Source organism: Zootoca vivipara, chromosome Z, assembly GCF_963506605.1.
Source record: "Zootoca vivipara chromosome Z, rZooViv1.1, whole genome shotgun sequence".
In the NCBI taxonomy this organism is placed as follows: Eukaryota; Metazoa; Chordata; class Lepidosauria; order Squamata; family Lacertidae; genus Zootoca; species Zootoca vivipara.
In genome coordinates this window covers 28378866-28398943 of record NC_083294.1, presented here as the reverse complement: position 1 = coordinate 28398943, position 20078 = coordinate 28378866, and the positions used below count along the sequence as shown (strand labels likewise).

General features: G+C 43.6%; 1 protein-coding gene across 2 annotated transcripts in view; it reads right to left on the bottom strand.

Annotated features, from left to right (window-relative positions):
* LOC118084387 (connector enhancer of kinase suppressor of ras 2-like) overlaps positions 1 to 20078 on the bottom strand; it is a 315789-nt gene that overhangs the window by 141505 nt on the left and 154206 nt on the right. For both annotated transcript variants that reach the window (XM_035113863.2, XM_060270182.1), the window contains 2 exons: positions 18412 to 18531; positions 10556 to 10615 (listed from right to left, as the gene is read on the bottom strand). In XM_035113863.2, coding sequence (XP_034969754.1) covers positions 10556 to 10615; positions 18412 to 18531 — 180 coding nt within the window. The remainder of the gene's footprint in view (positions 1 to 10555; positions 10616 to 18411; positions 18532 to 20078) is intronic.

The window sequence follows — 20078 nt, the reverse complement described above, 5'->3', positions numbered from 1 at the left end:
TGTAGATTCCTGGAGATTATGGGGATTGAACCTGGGAACTACTGCATGCAAGTAAGATGCTCTACCACTAAGCTGTGGCCCCTTCCCCCTCCTGCGTGGATCCAGCCCTGCATCAGAGATGGAATTTTCTAATCAGCCCGAACACATGATATTACAACAGTTCCCACATTCAACTGGCACTTAAGCATAGAGAAATCAAGCGAGATAGATGCATGTGTGAAGCAGCTGTCTGCTGTGATGATGCTTGATCCATTATGTCTCATTCTCCATGAATATGTATGAACTCTCCTTTAGATCTCTTCCAACATAAGCTGCAAAAGTTCAGGCTAGGCTTGTTTTTCAAGTTGCCTCTCTCTTCCCTGCCCTCCCCATCTCTTGACTCTGACCCAGCTTTTTCTGCTATCTTTTTCAATTACATCTTGGCTGGGGTCAATTATTCCTTCAAAAGAGAAGCCAAATCAATTGGTTGAAGTACTAGGAACGAAACATCTTTGATGTTGCTTTTCTTTCACTGAGCATTTCGAGCAGAAACAAAGTGGCAAGCTGTCGGTGTTTCCCACTTCCTTATGCAGTGGAACCTCGGTTTATGAACACCTCGGTTTATGAATTTTCGGTTTATGAACGCCGCGGACCCATCTGGAATGAATTAATTAACTTTCCATTACTTTCAATGGGAAAGTTTGCTTCAGTTTATGAACGCTTCAGTTTATGAACAGAATTCCGGAACCAATTACACCCATGCTTCGGGTTAAGTACGCTTCAGGTTGAGTACTCCGCGGACCCGTCTGGAATGGATTAATCCACTTTCCATTACTTTCAATGGGAAAGTTCGCTTCAGTTTATGAACGCTTCAGTTTAAGTACTCTGCGGACCGTCTGGAACAGATTAATCCACTTTCCATTACTTTCAATGGGAAAGTTCGCTTCAGTTTATGAACGCTTCAGTTTATGAACAGACTTCCGGAACCAATTGTGTTCATAAACCGAGGTACCACTGTGTTTGCTGAACAGCAGCCCCAAAGATGAGGGACATTCGCCACTAAAAGATTTATGGCTTTCATTTGGTCGTTGACTGACAAATTTCTCTTATTAAAACATTTATAAGCTCTTTAACAAAAGATGCTTATTCTTCTCTGCCACCTTCCCTATTCCTCCTCTTATATTTTTCTTTTAATAAAGTATGTTGCTTTCGGTAGCAAAAAACGGCAGTGGAGGTGGGGATTCTGTAATAAGATAGTGTACAATTGATTTTGGCTGGATTCACGGCAGATTCCTGGATCTGGAAAATACTGTAAAGTATATCCAAACACCAGAAGGGTATAACTAAAGAAGACACTTAAGGAAAGTGGCAGGATTTTATTGCACTTGTCAGAAACCAGATGCTTGAGAAAGCCAGGGCACAGCTAGCTGTAAACAAAAAAGTAAAATTCTGTATTAACCTAAGAACAGCCCTGTTGGATGAGGTCAAAGGTTCGTCTAGCTCTGGATCCTGTTCTCACAGTAGCCAACCACATGTTTATGGGAAGCCCACAAGCAGGACATGAGTGCAACACTAACCACTAACTACTTATAAAGGTAAAGATGAAGGGACCTCTGACCATTAGGTCCAGTCGCAGACGACTCTTGGGTTGTGGCTCTCATCTCGCTTTACTGGCCGAGGGAGCCGGTGTACAGCTTCCGGGTCATGTAGCCAGCATGACTAAGTCGCTTCTGGCAAGCAGAGCAGTGCACAGAAACGCTGTTTACCTTCCCGCCAGAGCAGTACCTATTTATCTACTTGCACTTTGACATGCTTTCAAACTGCTAAGTTGGCAGGAGCAGGGAATGAACAATGGGAGCTCACCCTGTCATGGGGATTCGAACTGGCGACCTTCTGATTGGCAAGCCCTAGGCTCTGTGGTTTAACCCACAGTGCCACTGCCTCTGCTGGTGAAGGTAGAACAAAGCCATGGTGGGCAGCCGTCATTGACAGCCTTATACTCCATGAGTTCGTCTAACCCACTTTAAAGACATCCAAGTTTGTGGCCACCACCACCTCTTGTTGGGGAGAATATCATAGTTGGAACTATGTGAAGAAGTACTCCTTCTTGTCTTCAAAAGCCCAACCTACCAAAGTGACTGGTCTGCTCAGAAGGCAACAGGGCACATGGGAACATAGGAAGCTGCCTGAGGCAGACCTATTGGTTTATCTAGCTCTGTATTGTCAACAGCGAGTGGCAGTATCTCTCCAGGGTTTCAGACAGGGTTCTCTCCCAGATCTACCTGGAAGTGCCAGGGATTGAACCGGTGGCCTTCTGCATGCAAAGTGCATGTTCTGCCACTGAGCTATGATAACCCTTCCATATATAAGGCCTCATTATCACAACGAACAAAAAAAGAGAAAAGAGCTCCCACTTGTGCTAGGATACCTTGGTTGGCATTTCAATTAAATGTGTGGCCCAAAGTATACACAAGAATTAATGGCAGATTAGTGGGGGGTGGGGGGAGATTGCAAAGGAAATTATGTTTCTTCACTAGAAGGAAAATGTGACAAAGGGTTTCTCGGTGACTGCAGAAAGAGGACAAAACTCAAAAATCGGGCAAGAATAGGATGGTTTAGAAGCAACTTCGTCTAGCATCTGCCATGGACCCTTTTCCAAAAATACTGAGAAAGTATGGAGAAAGTTACAGAATTTTGGGACAGCTAAGAAGACATGCTTGTCTTTCTTTACTCTGGCTGATAAACAGAAGAGAGTTGAAATGGGCAGAGCAGCAGCAGGCTGCACACAGGCACAGTCTCCGATTGCTTAGAAAAACCCTTGGAGAGGAAGGGACTTAGATACCTGTGGGGAGGCAGGGACTTCATGAATCAGTCTTGGCAACTTATTCATGGGGATGAGCTGCCGCACTCATTAGGCCTGACACCCTGTCAAGTCTGTGGAGATGGTGTTTCTGCTAATAAAGAGTTAACTTCAACTTTGAAAGGTGTGATTTACTGACAGCTTGGTCCTTGACAGCATTGCCTACAGTGATTGACAGTGCCTCTTCAAGGTTTCAGGTGGAGAGGGTGCTTCTCTCAGCCCACTCTAGAGATGCTAGGAGTTGCGCCTAGGATCTTGTTCATGCAAAGCATTCACCCTACCACTGAGCTACAGCCCTTCCCCATTGTGGACCCACTCTACCCTCCTTGATCTCCACTCATCCACCATTTTATTGCTGTTTTTCTCCCCAAAAGGCATGGGACGATTTGGCTCAGCTGTTCTCCCCTCTTCAGAATGATCACTGGTAATAGTGCCAGGCTCATTCCTCTTCAGAATGATCACTGGTAATAGTGCCAGGCTCATTCCTCATTTTCCACTAGCCTAAGAAAACAAAAACAAAAAAACAACCGTCCATCCCCTGCCTGAGAGCTAGGGATAATGTTTCTAAGCAGCAATAAAACTTGCTCTTCACCTAGGTAAGCAAAAGCACAGTGCACTTCAACCAAGAACAGGGACAATGTGTTATGCTTCAGAAGATGCTGCTCGCTACTTCCTGGATGCGTTCTATCTCCCCCACCTAGGTTTCATTTGAGATTTTTAATTACAAATATGCCTGCAAACAGAACTCCATAAAAATGAACAACAGAACAGCCCTCCAGACCTCCTCTTAATACTAATAGCTAAGCACTGAGTGTCTAAAGTGGTTCACATATTAACTTTGTCCCAAGAGAGCAGTGGGGCCAGTGGGTCTAATTAGACCCACCAGGTCTAGGTTTGCTTTCCAACATCGCAATATATCGCCAGCTAAACTTTGCGATATGGTGGTATATTACGATGTCAGAAAGGAGGTGGGGAGGAAGAAGGCAGTTGCTGTTCACAGAGACAATTAGGATCACTGTGTGAAGCTCCTGCCTCTTTCTGGAGAGGCCCGGGTGAAACATCCATTCTTTGTTCAAATGCCTCCAATGAAAGCTGGGCTCTGGTCATGTAAATAATGTCAAACCATGGTAATTTGTAGACTGTGATTTGGCATTACGTATAACTGTGGCCTCTGTAGTTGTGGCTAGTAAAAAAAGGAACAATTCTACAAAACTGTTAGAGCAAGGTGCTGATAATGCCAAGGTTGCAGGTTCTACCCCCGCATCGGACAGCTGCATATTTGGGCTGGATTAGATGATCCTCAGGGTCCCAACTCTGATTCTATGAGTCAACATGTGCCTTCTATGAAAATGCACAACAGCGTCAAATTAGCTTGACATGCAAAACTTATTCCGACTGTAACATTTGTGGGGTGGGAGGGAAGTTGTTAGCTTGGCATAGGATATGGTTTAGTGCAGCGTGTACACAGCCTTTCATACTGTCAATGAACAGCATTTAAAAATCTATCAGCATTAGAGTCCATTAGAGTCCATCAGTGGCCAGCTACCCTGCAGCTGGCAGACGAGGATTGAAAGGCAGGCCAAGCCCTTGCATTAGCCTGCTGAGAACATTTGCAGTGCTTCCTCAAGCAGTGGAAAGTTTCAGGACCCTTGCTTTTAACAGGGTCAGTTCCCTTTGGGGAAGAAACCACTGGAGACTTTTGTCCTGCTCTTTCATTAACTTCTCTATTTGCATCTTGGAACAGGGGAGTGTGTGGAGGAAGGCATCCATACAGTTTTATAAAACTGCTTCATTTCCTCCTGCCATCCCACCAAGGTTCATACCCTCCAACTTCTGGTTAGAAAAATCCGGGATCAGCAGTGGCGCGGCACTGGAAGTCGCTTCCGGTGCCGGTGCTGCCCAATATCCGGTGCCCAGACATGGGCAGAGTGGCACCGGAAGTCACTTCTACACATGTCCAGACATGCGCAGAAGGAGCCTCCCTAGCAGGTAGGAAATCCGGGGAATTTATGGGATTTTTCTCTATTCGGGATAACAGAGGGAAACGGGTTTAAATACGGGGGTCTGCAGAAACAAAGCCCACTGTGCCAAAACAAGATTGCAGCTCACTTTTGTCTCCCCCCCACACTGGCATGCAGCCCCCTGAAGGTTACCCAGAAAGGAATGTGGCCCTTCCTGGCTTCTGTACTAAAAGGCCTCCTTCAGTCCTCACCATAGGACTTTTCTGAGCTCTTCCTAGCTCAAACAGGGCACCAGTCTCTTTCTTATATATGTCTATATTTCCTTTAAGTTATCTTCAGGATAGAAAAAAGAAGAGAGGCAAGTGGAGAGAGGGGGGAAAGAAGGGAGGGATAAACACTTTGCAAGGTCTACCAAATTGTCATGGATATGACGCGATATAAATATCACAATAAAATTAGTGTGCGTGTTTTGTTGCTGAATTAGAATAATTGCCACAATTTATTCTAAATAGATTTGAGAGACATCTGTGAAGACAATATAATAGGCCAATAATCTCTCTTCCATTTCCTAACAATCAGAGCTCCACAAGCAATACAAATTGTTTAAGGCTTTCTCATCTGAAACTGTGTTATCCCTCCTACAGTGGCCATGTGTTCTACCTTACAGAGGAATCCGTTTCAAGGGCTGTCGGACGGCAGCCCTCAATTGGAGGGAGTATTTTATCTGGTCCAAATCTGGCTCAAACCTAAGAAGGCAGAGCAGCAACCTTGAACTTGCCCACCAACAGTGACCACCTGGACTGCAGACTGGGCAGGCTCACATGGGACCTACTGTAGTCATATATCCTTCTCCCTGATGTACTGCCTTGTTTGAGTCCTATTTGAATTATAAATGGAATCATGGGGTTGTAGCCAATGCTACGTTTACTCAGAAGTAAAGGTAAAGGGACCCCTGACCATTAGGTCCAAGTGGACGCATTTAAATTAACAGAAATCACTACCCTAGGTCTATTAATTTAAATGGGTCTACTTGGAGTAGAAGTAAGTGCGCCACAACCCACAGTCTTTCTATTTAAATCGTAACCATTATTTCTAAATTTGCATCTATGCATACAAACTAGCATAGGCATTTTTAATGCAAATCTGTGCCCTCTTGTTGCTGTTTTTTTAAACGATGCATAAATAACCATTCTTCTCTTCTTCATTTGAAGAGACAAAAAATAAAAATATTCCTTCCAGTAGTACCTTAGAGACCAACCAAGTTTCTCTTCTTCATTTGAAGAGATAATACTCTGTTTTCTAAGGGTCAAATGAGACATGTCAGCTTAGCTCCAAAGCAGGGGTGGGGTTCTCTTCTAGGAGCAGTGTTTGTGGAGCCTCACACCACCCCTGCCCAATCCTGAGATGAAGGTGCAGCTGTGGCAGGGGGGCCCTGAAGATGGCGGTGGGGTCAAGCAGGGGAGGCCCCTGGAAGATTACCCGTGAGGTCCCTAAGATTCTGCAGACAACATCTGGCCTACAGGTTGGCAGTTCTGCAACCCTAAGGTATGGGGTCTTAAGCCATATCACGTGGTGTTTTCTGGGCTATCATGATGCACAAATAGTTTCTTTACTGCTTTGCCTCCTCAGCATCACTTTTAAGGGTTTCAGTTTAGCTGATTGTAAATGGCCCAGAACACTAGCGGGTATAGTCCTGGCTAACAGGGAAGGATTGAATGCTTGAACTAAATGGACTTTTCCCTTCTCTAGTTAGCATCTTAATTACATATGACTATTTTATAAGCCCACCTAATTTCCTGGACCCAAATATGCTTCATTAAGCTCAAGGCTTTGAAACAGAACTCTATAGCAATCACAGTGAGATTATAAATTGGAAATTGCGGGTCGGTGGGTGGGTAGGTAAGCGGTGGAGTGGAGGAGACACAAATGGCAGGAGGTTCAATTAAAAGTGAGTTTAATGATCTACTATCAGCAATAAAGATATTGCTACACCTTCACCATTCCGGTGCCATCCAACTGTTTTTGACTACAACTCCCATCAATCCAACCAGAATGGGACTGATGGGAGCTGGGGTTCAAAAGAGCCATGTCAGTTGAAGGGCCAAAGGTGTGTCACTCTCCCCTACTTCCCCACAAAGATGCTCCAGTTAAAGTTCATCCAGCCACTTTTGGAAATGTGACAGAGAAGTAGTGAGAAGGATAGTTTGGCTGCAAACTGGGCCTCCCAGACAATGGATAGGCAACAGATTCAGATTCTGTCTATGTGCTGAATGGGTTACGGTTGTGCTAGGCTATCTATATTGTGCACATTGTGTACAGTATATGCATTTATTGGTAACAGGCAACAGCACCCTGGGATTATTATTATTTTAAGAAGGAAATGAAAGCTATTTTTCAGGCCCAGGCCTGTACACTGTGGTGGGGAATTTTTCTTCAATCTGACGTTCACATTCACTCCCAGGAAATCTTCCAGGGGTTGCACAACTGCAGTGGATGGAGCCAGCTGCAAAATTGGGAGTGGACTGGAGGCAAAATGTGAGCAGAGCAATAGATGTAACTCTTACCTTCGCACAGCAGCTAGATACAACTCAGAGAAACCCATACCCAGAGAGGCATTATAATAGTCCAGCCAGGCAAAAGCAACTGTGGAGGGCATGGAGCAGGACCACTAAGCGGGTCTGGCCTAGAGAGGTGTGCCCTGGGGAGATTCCTGAGGGCTTGACAGAGAGGCTTGGAGGGTCACTTTCAACTCCCATAGATAATGCCAGGCTAAATCACAGAGCCATTTAATCTAAGCAGGACTTCCAGAGATCAAACAGCAGGCATTCAGAACTTTAAACAGTTGGAAAGGTTATCCCCCACTATGATAAAATCAGAACAAATTATGCATAAGGAATTATGCATATGGAGCCTAAGCAAGTATTCATGATTTGTAGAATATTTAGAGTTCAAAATCCAGATTTTGTTGGTACTGTATCTGGGCAATATTATTAAAATGTTATTAAAATAATTTACACCCCATCTTTCCATTTTTATATATATATATAAATGTTGTTATGCAGCTTGGGCTGGTTTTTAGTGAGGAAATTGAAGTGGCTGATGTTTTGTGTTTTAGATGTGCTCTAAATGTTTAACTATGTCTCAGTTTGTATATTAATTGCCTAGAGAATGTTGTTGTCTGGGTGGTCACTGAACATTCTAAACAAAGCAAACTAATAAATTTCACCCATACTCAAGGTGGCTCACAATGTATTTAAAAAGCAAATCATCACAATTGCAACAACTCTGTTAAAATCCAGATTAACATCGCAGATAAAACAGACTCCTCAAAATCTCAATGTGTAGTTAGAAGAATAGGTTCAGCTCAGCAAAATACAGGAGAGGAAGGTGTTCACAAAATGGTGGAAGACCAGTGGAGAGGGGCTGAAATGGAGCCCTATATTTATTTATAATTTATTTATCTATACAGTTTTTAGACTGATTTCCATCAAAGGTCCCAAATGGTTTCCACATGTAAAAACAGATGTAATTTAAAATCAAAGCAAACAATACAAAATACAGAATAGGATGGGTAGGCTAAACCAGTGTTTCTCAACCTTTTTTGGGCCAAGGCACACTTGTTCCATGAAAAAAATCACGAGGCACACCACCATTAAAAAAGTTTAAAAATTTAACTCTGTGCCGCCCTATATTGACTATATAATTATGACTGTAAGAAACACTTGCCAATTGCTGTGTTGGTTGCAATCTCCTGTAATAAGGCTTCACAAGCTGCTGATTTCACTGCCAGCACAATCCTTTGCTCAGCAAGTTTCAGGTTGAGCTCATCCAGCCAGCTTCTTTAAGTTTGTCTAAATTTTAGTTTAGTTTGTCTAAATTTTGCTGCGACGTGCGGCAACGAGAAGGGCGATTTGCATTGTCACGTGCCTGGCGGCTGCCAGTAACCAACACTGACCCGCCAGAAAGGAAGCCGGCCGGGTCACGACGCGGGCGCTCGCCCCGCGTCGTGACCCGGCCGGCTTCCTTTCCGGTGGGTTAGTGCTGGCTACTGGCGGCCGCCAGGCACGTGACAATGCAAATCGCCCTTCTCATCACTGCACATCGCGGCACACCAGCCAGCGTCTCGCGGCACACTAGTGTGCCGCGGAACAGCGGTTGAGAAACGCTGGGCTAAACAACTCATTGACTAGATGATGAAAGGCCAATGATGTCATTGCCACCTGCATCTCTAGGAGGAGAGAGTTCCATACCCAGGGTACAATCACCAAGAAGGGCGTGTCCCAACAGAGCATACCGAGTAATACTCACTGGCAGCACTGCAAGCACAGCGTCCCCACCAATTGATCTCAGAGATTGGGTACGCTGATATGGCAGAGATGCTCCATTTGGTAGCCATATGTAGGACGTTTCATAATACAGGCATGGCCATATGTTTCTATACCAGCTAAGTATGACCCACCAACAGGATGCAAAGAAGACTCAACACCTGCTTTTTCAAAAACCTATTTAAGAGAGGCAGCTTTGACAGCTGCAACTCCCCCTTCAGAGCATGGGTACAATGCAGATCCTATGAAATATGATGGAGACCCTTTTGGAATGGCACACTTTGATTAAAACTGGGTATGGGAATCAGGTGGAGAGGGGCAGATAAACTTGCTTTGAAGCCAGATCTGGCCCAAGGTCTGTCAAATGGCCACCCGATGTGAAATATATCCAGGCCCATTAGAGTTGCGTGAGAGTTTGTACACCATCATCACTTTCACATCTAGGTAATGACAAAAAAAGTGATGGATGTAAAAAACTTAATGAACAAAATGGTAAGCGAGGGAACTTTGCTCATCAATCACAATTCAGTGGCTAATTTAGGATTTCATGGCTCAAACTAAGCTCCTTTCCACAATGGACAATTATGAATTATGAACTAAGTCCCAAGTATGGTCTGACCATTAGTAAATATTCATTTTCATCTCCATTACCAAGAACCTGATTCCATCATCTTTCAGAACTGAACTAACCCCCTCATTTAACATCAAGATATACCCCCGCCAGGAAACTGCTTTCTGTCCCAGTGTGTTTCTGAAAACTCCTAATGATTGTGAGTAGACTGCTTAAGTACACACCTTGAAATACTGTAAATGGGATGACTAACATATCCGGTATTAATAAGATTTCAACAGAACTTCCTTAACAGGGCAAATCTATTTTCCTGATCTTTGCTGCTAGAATGGGTTAGGTCCATTTCCCCCAAACAATGCCCATCTTTCAAACACCTAACATAGGTGACAACAGGATACTTCTTCCTGCTACTCCTCAATCTTTGACCAGAGAAATTGCTGACTGGGGAATGAGATGTGGGGTCCCTCCCATGTTATGCCAGGACTTGTCTTCAGTGCAGTTCAAAAATCTAGGCCAGACATCACCATTATGGCAAGGTTCTTTCCTCTGGAATGTCTGTTACAACCTCTGGGAGCAATACACGAAGGGTCTATGCACTGTTGAGGATCTTGATTTTCTTTCTTTCAGGGAAATTGGTGCTATTTGTGGAATTTACTGTATTTCATGTGGAAGATAACTAGAGAGAGCGAAAATAATGAGGCACAATTTGCTGGGAACATTTCCTGTTCTTGTCTTACTGAAACAAATGAAGCAAATCCTAGCATACTCTGTCCATGGAGGATACCCAGTAAAACAGTTGTAACATTCAACTTATGGAGACAGAAGAATCAAGAAAATGATCTCGGTGAACAAAACCTACGTTTTCTGTCGTTCCAGTGATCACGTGCAGCCCGTCATACGTTGACTTGATATACATCCCCTGAGAAATAATGAGATGAGTAATGATTACTATACAACAGGCTATTAAGAATTTGCAAACAAGTGGAACCTGAAATCAAATGCTGCAGTGTGGAATGCACCTGCTCAAGGTTCCAGAAAGCAAGCTGATGTCTCTTTTCATTCTACCTCCCCACCACCCCCACCCTATATCAAACAGCATCCTGTGGCCAGTAATGATGCAGGAAAGCATTGCTTTCCATCCCATCCTGTATTCATTACTTGCAACACTGTATCCATTCTGCTGCAGCTCATCTTGCACCCAAAACTATGTTATTCAACTTGTTATCCACTGTGGTGAAATTAGGTAAATTATCTTATTACATTGTCATCACATTATCCCTGCGTGTTCATTCACTGCAAAGTAAATGCAATGCAAATAAGGAAACATAATCAGCTGCATATCGTTTGCAGACTGAAAGCATCAGTATCAGCATCAGCAAATACCAATTGTATTAGCTGGATTGATCACTGTTCCAGACATAGGGAACTGTCAAACTCATTAGCCATTAAATGAGGGGTCACAGCAGCTAGGTTTTTATCACAACACCAGTTTTAACTAAATAAAATATGCATGTTCTCATTTTCATATGCTGGGGTGGGGGGCAAATAGCAAGGAATTGCTGCTTCTATCAAGCCTTCCATATGAGCTTCCAATGGTCATCACTGTTACACAAAGAACGCTGGGCCAGATGGGCCTTGGGTCTGATTCAGCAAGGTAATTTTTTTCTGCCAGGAAGAGAAAGTGCATTTTGGAAGACCTGAGTCTTGAGATTCTAGAGCTGGGCAGAAAATTCCACCATACCACCCCAACCGCAATTCCCCAACCCACTGATTGGCAGACACATTCTGTGGTGGTGCCATTTTGGCAAATGTTACCCTTCTCCCAAATGGCTATTGGGTGTTTCTTGAGCTGCCACTTCCCCCCTGAATTTTTAATTTATTTTTTAATTCTGGAAGGAAAGGGGGGCTTCTAGTCATCAAGATGAGTTCTGCTCTTAGGATGAGAAAAGAATGAGAAGAATGAGAAAAGAGAGGTGGAAAGAGCTACTGTACCACCAGTGATAAGCTCCCTGTATCCTATGATGCAACCTGGGGATCCCAAAATCACTATCTGGGGTTTTTGCACTCCCCAGGATTTGAGCCATCAGCACTCATTTTGAAAAGAGCTGCTTGGAAGAACTCAGCTCCTCAGCAATTCATGACAAGCAATTGTAAACTCAGCGAGACTTCAAGCAGTAAGTCAGAGATCTTCAGAACTTGCTAATAAAGTATTTTTGTTTTAAAGTGCTCACATCTACCATTCAACAAATCAATGCAAAATGCCTGAAAGCCTGATCCTATGTGAGCCATTGTATCTACAAAGGAATGGTTAGGATGGCAGAGGTGGGGCATAGCAGCTGCTGCCTCAATGTACTGCTGGAAAGATTTCTAACTTAAAAGGAAATAGGTTTCTTTTCTCAAACTGAGCAAAATGTGTGAAATCTACCTGAGAGCTGAAATGAAAGTCTGTCCTAAAAACTTCCCATTCCCTTGATCCTCAAATAGAAAAAGCTAACGAGGTTGCTTTTGTTGTTTCCAGGCATTATCATTGCACATGAAAATCCAGAGACTTGGGGGGGGGGGGGGGAGAGACGACGACACAGTATTTCAAAATGAGAAGCAGAAATGTGAATAAGATTTTTTTAAAGGAGTATTTTTATCACCAGAACCTACTTCTGTCATATTCTCTACGTTGAAGTACAGAGCTTCATCTCATTAAAAAAAAAGTTGTAAAATTATATACTGTTTTTATTCAGCTTGTCTAGATGCATTGCTTTGTACCTAGAGCAAGATAGCTTTGGCTCCATTTTCTATTTAGGACAGATGTTCTGCTGCAGTGCTTTGAAACTGGCATGGAAAATGAACAACAGGCAAGGGTAGTCTTTGCCAACCTGGTGCCGTCTAGAGATATTTGGGGCTACATTTAACATTAGCCTCAGCCAACAGGACCATGCCGGCTGGGGCTAATGGGAATTGTCACCCAAAAGGTATGGAAAGGGCAATTGATTGCCAAAGGTTGATCAAGGGTGTAGCTAGTCCCCCTTGCTAAGTGGGATTTCAAAGAAATGGATGGGAAAGAGCCAAAGAACATGTCTGGATGCCTGTTGCTAAGCCAAAGCTATGTGCACGAAGACTGCAACCTGTACACATTAACCTGGGAATAGTCCTATTGAGGGGTGTATGTGATGTTAGAGGAGGGGAGGTACCTCTAGTGGGTGACATGTTGTGCTCCTTCTGGAGTAGTTTGTCCACCTTTGGTTCCCACTTTGCACTCAGCTCTCACCTGTGGCTCTTAGAAGCTGTCAGCAAGCAACAGTGGAAAATGGCTTTGGCTGGCCGGTTAAACCAGATGAGGGCAAGCGATATTTATATTTTACATTTTTATATCTTCATTTTACATCTTATGATTTATGTGGAAAGTGTTTCATTCAGTTGGTGGGTTTTTTGTTTTATTTATTGTTTATGACTACTTTTGTACTTTTTCATGTTGTAAGCTGCTTTGAACGTGGCTTGAACTATGGAAAGGTGGCTTACAAATACAATTACGTATGTATGTATGTATGTTCTGCATGCAAGGCAAATGCTCTGCCATTGCGCTACGGCTCTTCCCTCTTGTAACCACAAAGATCTACTTTAACGTTTTATTGTGCTCACTGTTAGGGAGAGTCTCCAAGGGCCAGTTTATCCTTCATGGTAAGAAGATTCTGACACTAAAGGAAATGTATTGTTTCTGCAAGACAGCCTATGTCATGATGACACTGCTTCAGGGACCATTCCGCATTATGTTTAATCAAATAGGCAGCTCAAGCTGTACAAATTACCTGCACAGAGTTTTTCCTCAGTTGCCATCAGTTATGGGGTGGAAAAGAAGAAGCTGCTGCAGACTGTCTTTGGTCACACCAGGAAGTTTCTAATTTATTATTATTACCAGGAAAGAAAATCAGGTGTGCGTAGCTGGTCTGTTACAAGTAGTTCTCTCTGTTTGTGTGTGTGCATGCATGTGTGCGTTTATGTATGTTTATTGGTGTGTGTGTGTGTGTGTGTGTGCATGTGCATGTGTCCTCTCACTGCCAGGGCTGAGAGGCAGGTTTTGTCACCACTGGTACAACAGCCCTTAATGTACTCTTCATTCTTTCCCACAAGAATGGATGGCAAGTGTGTAGGAACCCAGATCACTACCTCTTAGCGAGTTAGATCACTGGTCCATCTGTCTCAGTATTGTCTTCTTAGACTTGAAGCAGCTCTTCAGGGTTTCAAAGCAGCAGCTTTCCCAGGGCCATCTTAAGGTCATCGAGCGCCCTGGTGCAGGGATCCCTCGGGTGCCCCCCCATTGGCCCGCCTGTCCAATGCCGATTGAGTGGGGGAGGGGGCACAGCTGCTCCGCGCGGCCTTCCTCCCTTCTCCCAGCGGGCCGGGGTGCCTGGGCAGGCCAGGCCGCGCCGGGGCCTTCCCGGCCGTCTCCCACGACTCCAGCGCTTACTGGGTCCACGGCCGTTTCCTTCCTGCCAACAGAGGAGCTGCGTTTCATTGGTAGAGGTGCTGCCATGTGGCGTCGCCTCTACCAATGAAACGCAGCGCCGGGGTGGGGGATGACCCTGGCGCTGCAGAGCGGAACAGGGTCCTAGTGCCCCTGTTCCACTCGCTTACCTCCCTGCTCTCCCGGCGCGGCTGGTGGAGGGAAAAGGGAGGCCGCCGCGCAGCTCCCCCACTTGCTGGGGTGCCCCTCAGCGCCCCCTGATCGCCCATGCGCCCTGGGGCAATGCGCCACTAGAGTCAATGGGCGAGCCGGGCCTGAGCTTTCCCCAGCTATAACTGGAGATGCCGAGGATTGGACTTGGGATCATCTGCATGCAAAGGCAAATGCTCTACCACGGAGCTATTGCTCTTCACCACTGATTTGATAGTTAAGACTTGCTTCCCTGCTAGCAGTAACTGTGTCATTGTTAAACTCTGTGCTGGAAACAAGACAGGCGCTGCTGACAGTCCTGTTAGACTTCTTTTGCAGTTTTGATACCAATGACCATGTTGGACCACCTGATTTATGGTGGTGGTGATCACCCCTGGAGGGTGGGCCTCAGAGTGGTGGTTAGTAGGGATGGGTGAATCTGGCCATTTCGGTTTCTCATTTTTCCAAACTTAAATTCACATTTCCACATCAGCCTGCAATTTTGATGCAAACTTCTAATATACATGTTTGCATGCAATTTTGCCTAATATGCACATTTTCGCAGAGCAATTTCCTCTAAAATATTGCTTTTTTTTTGTATGTTATTTTCACTAATATATGCATTTTCATGGAATCACAGGATTGTAGAGTTGGAAGGGACTCAAGGGTCATCTAGTCCAACCCCCTGCAGTGTAGGAATCTTTTGCCCAATGTGGGGCAACATAGGGAATATTTGCGTACACAGTATTTGGCTGTAGAACTACACCGCAAAAGCCATGTGTATTTTAAAGGACACCTGTGCTTTGTTTCACAATTGTTTGGGAAAGTGTGGATTAGGTAGATGGGTTTGCCTTGAAATGCAAACTAATTCACATTTCTCCATCTTCTGTAGTACTGAGGATTTCTGCTCATCCCTGTGACCTTCAGTTTAATGGGGTTCTGCAAGGTCTGCTCTTGTTGCTCCATCCTGTTTAATAGCTTTGGCAAAAGATTTGGGGCCCTGTGCACTAAATATGCTGATAATTTAAAGCTCTATCCATAGCTCAATGAACATCTGATATGTATGCAGAAAGCCCCAGATTCAATCCATGGCATCTCTGGATAAAGCTAGGGGACATCCCTGTCTGGAACCCCGGAAAGCCAATGCTAATCAGTGTAGACAATCCTGAGCTGTAAGGGCCAATGACAGCTTCCTGTATTCCTATGTTCCTTTTCTTCTGGTCCCAGAAAAACTGTGGAGGCTGTGAACTGACAAATGGATCATAAGATGATTATTATACGTTTTATGAAGCAAACCGGTGTGTGATTTGAAAAGTTATTGTGCAATTTTATGATATCATGAAATAGACGTCTGTAAGAAATGGCTGATCTTAGCTTCACTTTTATTATCTGGATGTAGCTGAAGGAATAAAGCTAATCAAGGTTTATTTTTAACATCTGTGCTCTCTCGCTACCCACCTCTCATGTTTGATCTTTTGTAAGGAGGGGCTCCTGATCCTATATCCTAGAATGATCCTTCACCAAAGCTATCCACACACTCTAGGTTCTAGTTCTTAGTAATACTAAAAAGTATGACAGAATGTTGAGAAAGGGGACTTTTACACCTAGGGCCCATTGTTCACCATTTCCTGCTCACCAGAGCAGGCAGTGTACAGGTCAGGAGCCAAGTGAGAGGCAATGAAGTGCAATGAATGCTAATTCCCCTCTACTTTTTAGGAAGAAGGTGGAGGCTGAGATGGGTAGTCGGGTCCAAGGCAAGCTCCAGACCTTGTCAGAACAAGGTGCTTTGAACTAACCATGGTCTTAGAACTTGACTCTGACTCTACCTGCCTGAGTGAGTCACCTTCAGGATTCTTTCATGCCCCATGGTAAGAACTGTGAATGGGGGAGAAATTTAGTTCTGTTTGCAAATGTTTGAAAATTTTAATAAAAAATTACATTAAAAAAGAAAAAGAAACTGCACTTCTCAGAATTTTGCAATGTGGTTCCTCAGCCAAATTTTGTGTACAAAAAGGTGTATTTTGGGGAAAGGTAACACAATAAAATGCATTTTACAAACATGTTAGGAGAAAATTGCACTAAAATGCTGGAAATTTTACATGATTTTTTTTTAAAAAAACAACAACTTTGAAAACTATTGGGGAAATGAGAAAACAGCACATTCACCCATCCCTAGAGAAAACTGGACAACGAGCTTTCTTGCATTTAAACACATACTGTTTCAACAGCTATCAGAGAGTACTGGGCAACATCAGGGAGGAAGAGGGGGACATAAAAGTCACAAAATAATGCAAACAATAAACATGAAAAATAGCATTCAAAGATGAGCCACCTGACAACAAGCTACATTAAACTCAGCTGGGAAAAATACACTAACAAAATACTCAAACAAAAGAGTATAATTCTACAACTTTGAGGCCACTAGTGCAAAGGACCTTCTTCTGGCAGTTATAGTTCTAACATCACACACCAAAGGACTATGAGGTGAAGCCTGATTCAAATAATGCATTCTTAAATAGCCCTCTGCTTGGTTCCCCAAATTTCTCCTGGGAAATGCTCCTATTTTCGTATTGCTGCAAAAACCTTACCATACAAGCAGAGCTCTTGAATTAAGTAAAAATAAAATTGCATTATTCTATACAATGTTTGTGCTTGGAGGGAAACAAATTATAAAACTCCCCTCATTGAAATAACTCATAGTTCCAGTGTCTAACAATCATACAGTGTAATCCATTCTGCTGTAATCTATGGGCTCCATCCACCAAACACTGTTCTTGTACAAATCCCATTAATGTAAATGGAGTTTGCATAGGAACGACACTTGGTTGAATGCCTCCTGTATTGACAAAATGCTAGGTGAAGTGAAGCAAGAATAGCATATCATTCTGAGAAAGAGACATCTCTGTTGGTCACCAGGGAAATTTCATATATCAAGGATTTGCTTGCAGCAGTTCTTGCCAGAGAGAAGGGAGATTTTTGACAACAGCATTTTCTGGAAATTGGATAAGAGTGAAATGACTTCCCATGTTTCAGGCACTTGAGTGCCTATGAATTTGCAGGAGCAGAGAGGTCACAGAGAAGAAGCCAGAAGAAGCAAATTCTTGTTGATAGGAACCTGTCTGAATCAGACCCTGCAGAGATCTCCTTTGAAGTCTGAGACCCCCAGGAAACCCTCAAAACTGAGAAACTAGAAGAACATGTAACAGCCCCAAGGCAGCCTGAAGGACTTCATCAAGGGACATTTACACCCATTGGTTTCAATGGGTCTACTCAGAATTTGACTGATACTACAATCCTCTTCCTACTTATATGAGAGTAAGAGCCACAGAATTCAACAAAGTTTTATTCTGATTAGACATGGTTAGGACTGCAACATAAGGCAAGCACTTACTGACTTGTGAACGAGCACATACAAAATCAACACAGATTGGAAATAGACTGGTGAATCCATCCCTATCGTATTTAAATTTTATTCATTTCAATAAAATAAACCTGATTATAGGGTTGGAGAAAAAATTCTATACTTCCCCAAACAATATGTGAACCAAAACAGCTATCTTTGAAATTAACAGTTCTCTGAATTTTGCAACGTTGCTCTCCAACAAGGTAATGTATACAAAAAATGTGTATATTGGGATGAAGCGTGCATAAAAAGGCATAGGTTAGTGAAAATAATGTACCAAAATGCATATTAGAGAAAACTGCTTGCAAGATTGCGTAAATTAGGAGAAAGTGCATGAGAAACTGTATATATTAAGACGAAAATCCCAATACTTCCTCAAAAAAACAAAAAGTTTGAAAGCTGATGTGAAAGGTGGAGAATCCAATATAAAACTGGAAAGAAATTTGAAGAAATCAAGATTGTCAGGTTTGCTCAAAGCTACTAACTCTGGGAGGCAGGTTGCCGAGGGCAGTAAAATAAATGTATAGCAGGATGTGGAAGACTAAACCTCAAAGCCTGGGTGTCCCCACCACTTCACAAGCACCCTTTAGTATGAGGTGAGCATTTCATGCATTAAATGCCTACCCAGCCTTGCTGAAAACCACCTTCCTAGATTGCTATTACTTACCAACCCTTCACTGGGCATGATGCTGGTAAGGTGAACAACTTCAAGGTGAGCTGATTGAGACACCAGAGAATCGGATGAGAGTGAAATGATGTGATCACAGATGCCAGAGAGCGTTTTACACTGGGGAGAGAGAGAGAGAGAACATCATAAGCTATTTTTTTTTTAAGAGAAGCACTAAAAAACTTAGTGTTAAAACATTACTCACTGGAAACAATTCAGTAAAAATTGGCATAAGACTCTACCTGCTACACAAAATAATAAGAGGCAAGCCCCAGTTCAAATGACATAACCAAAGTTAGTGCCTGAATACATGGGTGCAAGGAAACCTACAGCAGGGGTAGCTAAATGGCAGCCCCTCAGATGTTGCTGGACAACAACTCCCCAAATCCCTCACCATTGATTATGCCTGCGGGGGTTGATGGAAGTTATAGTTCAGCGAGACAAACCCACTGGCCTCTTACGCATGTCCCTGCTGCCATTCCGGCAATCCCCACATATTGGGCACTGAACATCTATTTTTGGAAGAGGTCAGCTTTATTCAAGTAGGCTCCATGTTAGATTAAGAACTCTGAAGATAAATATTCTATGTTGTGCAGGGAACTCACTAGAGTGGAGCAGGCACGCACACACACACACCTGCACAGGTATCCATCTCCCAACATGGGGTGGGTTTCTTTTAGAAATGGTGAAAGGTGCATGCATGTCATAGGTGGAAGGACCAACAGGCTGATTCCCACACTCCTCCTTTCATGATGGCAATCACAAGGTAGTGGAGACTGAGTGCAGAGGGTGTCTCTGTCCAATGGATAACCGAGGATTCCCACTCACTCACCATGCATGAATAGCTTTCATGCAGACTTTCCAATGGATGCATGTAGATTAGCAGTAGAGCATGCAGCTGTGACCCTGTTCCCTCTGCACATTTACACATCAGAGTTATGCAGTGTGAACTCCTATATGGCCACCTGTTCACAGAAGGGTGCTTCTCATCCTCATCTCCAGCTCTGATGTCAGCAGAACTTTCCCCTCCAAGTTAGTTTTCATTTTACACAAAAATACCAAATTCGGAGCATCTTCAGATGCTGTGATCCTTTGCTGCCAGGGGAACACATAATCACCTCTGTCGTCAACTGGCAACACAGAATTGCCTTGTGTAATGTGAAAAACTGGGCAGGGAAGTTGTTCAGACTGTATCCTCAAACCCGTGAAGCTTCCCTTTACAAGAGAGTTCCCCTTCAAGACATGTCAATCCCGTGCGCATTCTGCTGGCTGCATGGGGCCATCCCATCTGCACATTTATGACATAACTGATCTTTCAACTGCCCACATGGAATCCTAATAGCTAAAACAATCATTTGAAATAGGCTGAACTTGAGCACTAAAAACACAACAGATGAACCAGTATTCTATTTATTTTGATTATTTATTTAGATCATTTGCAGCATGAGAGCACTTCTGCGCTCATGTCCTGCTGTTGGGCTTCCAATAAGCCATCTGGTTGGCCATTGTGAGAACAAGATTCTGGACTAGACAGGCTACTGGTCTGATACAGCAGATCTCATCTTAAGCTCTTTCAGCCTCAGCTGAAACAGCTCCCACAAAGGCTGTATAATCAATTAAAAACAAGACAGATCCTGCTCTCAGGCTTATAAACTAAACGATACCAC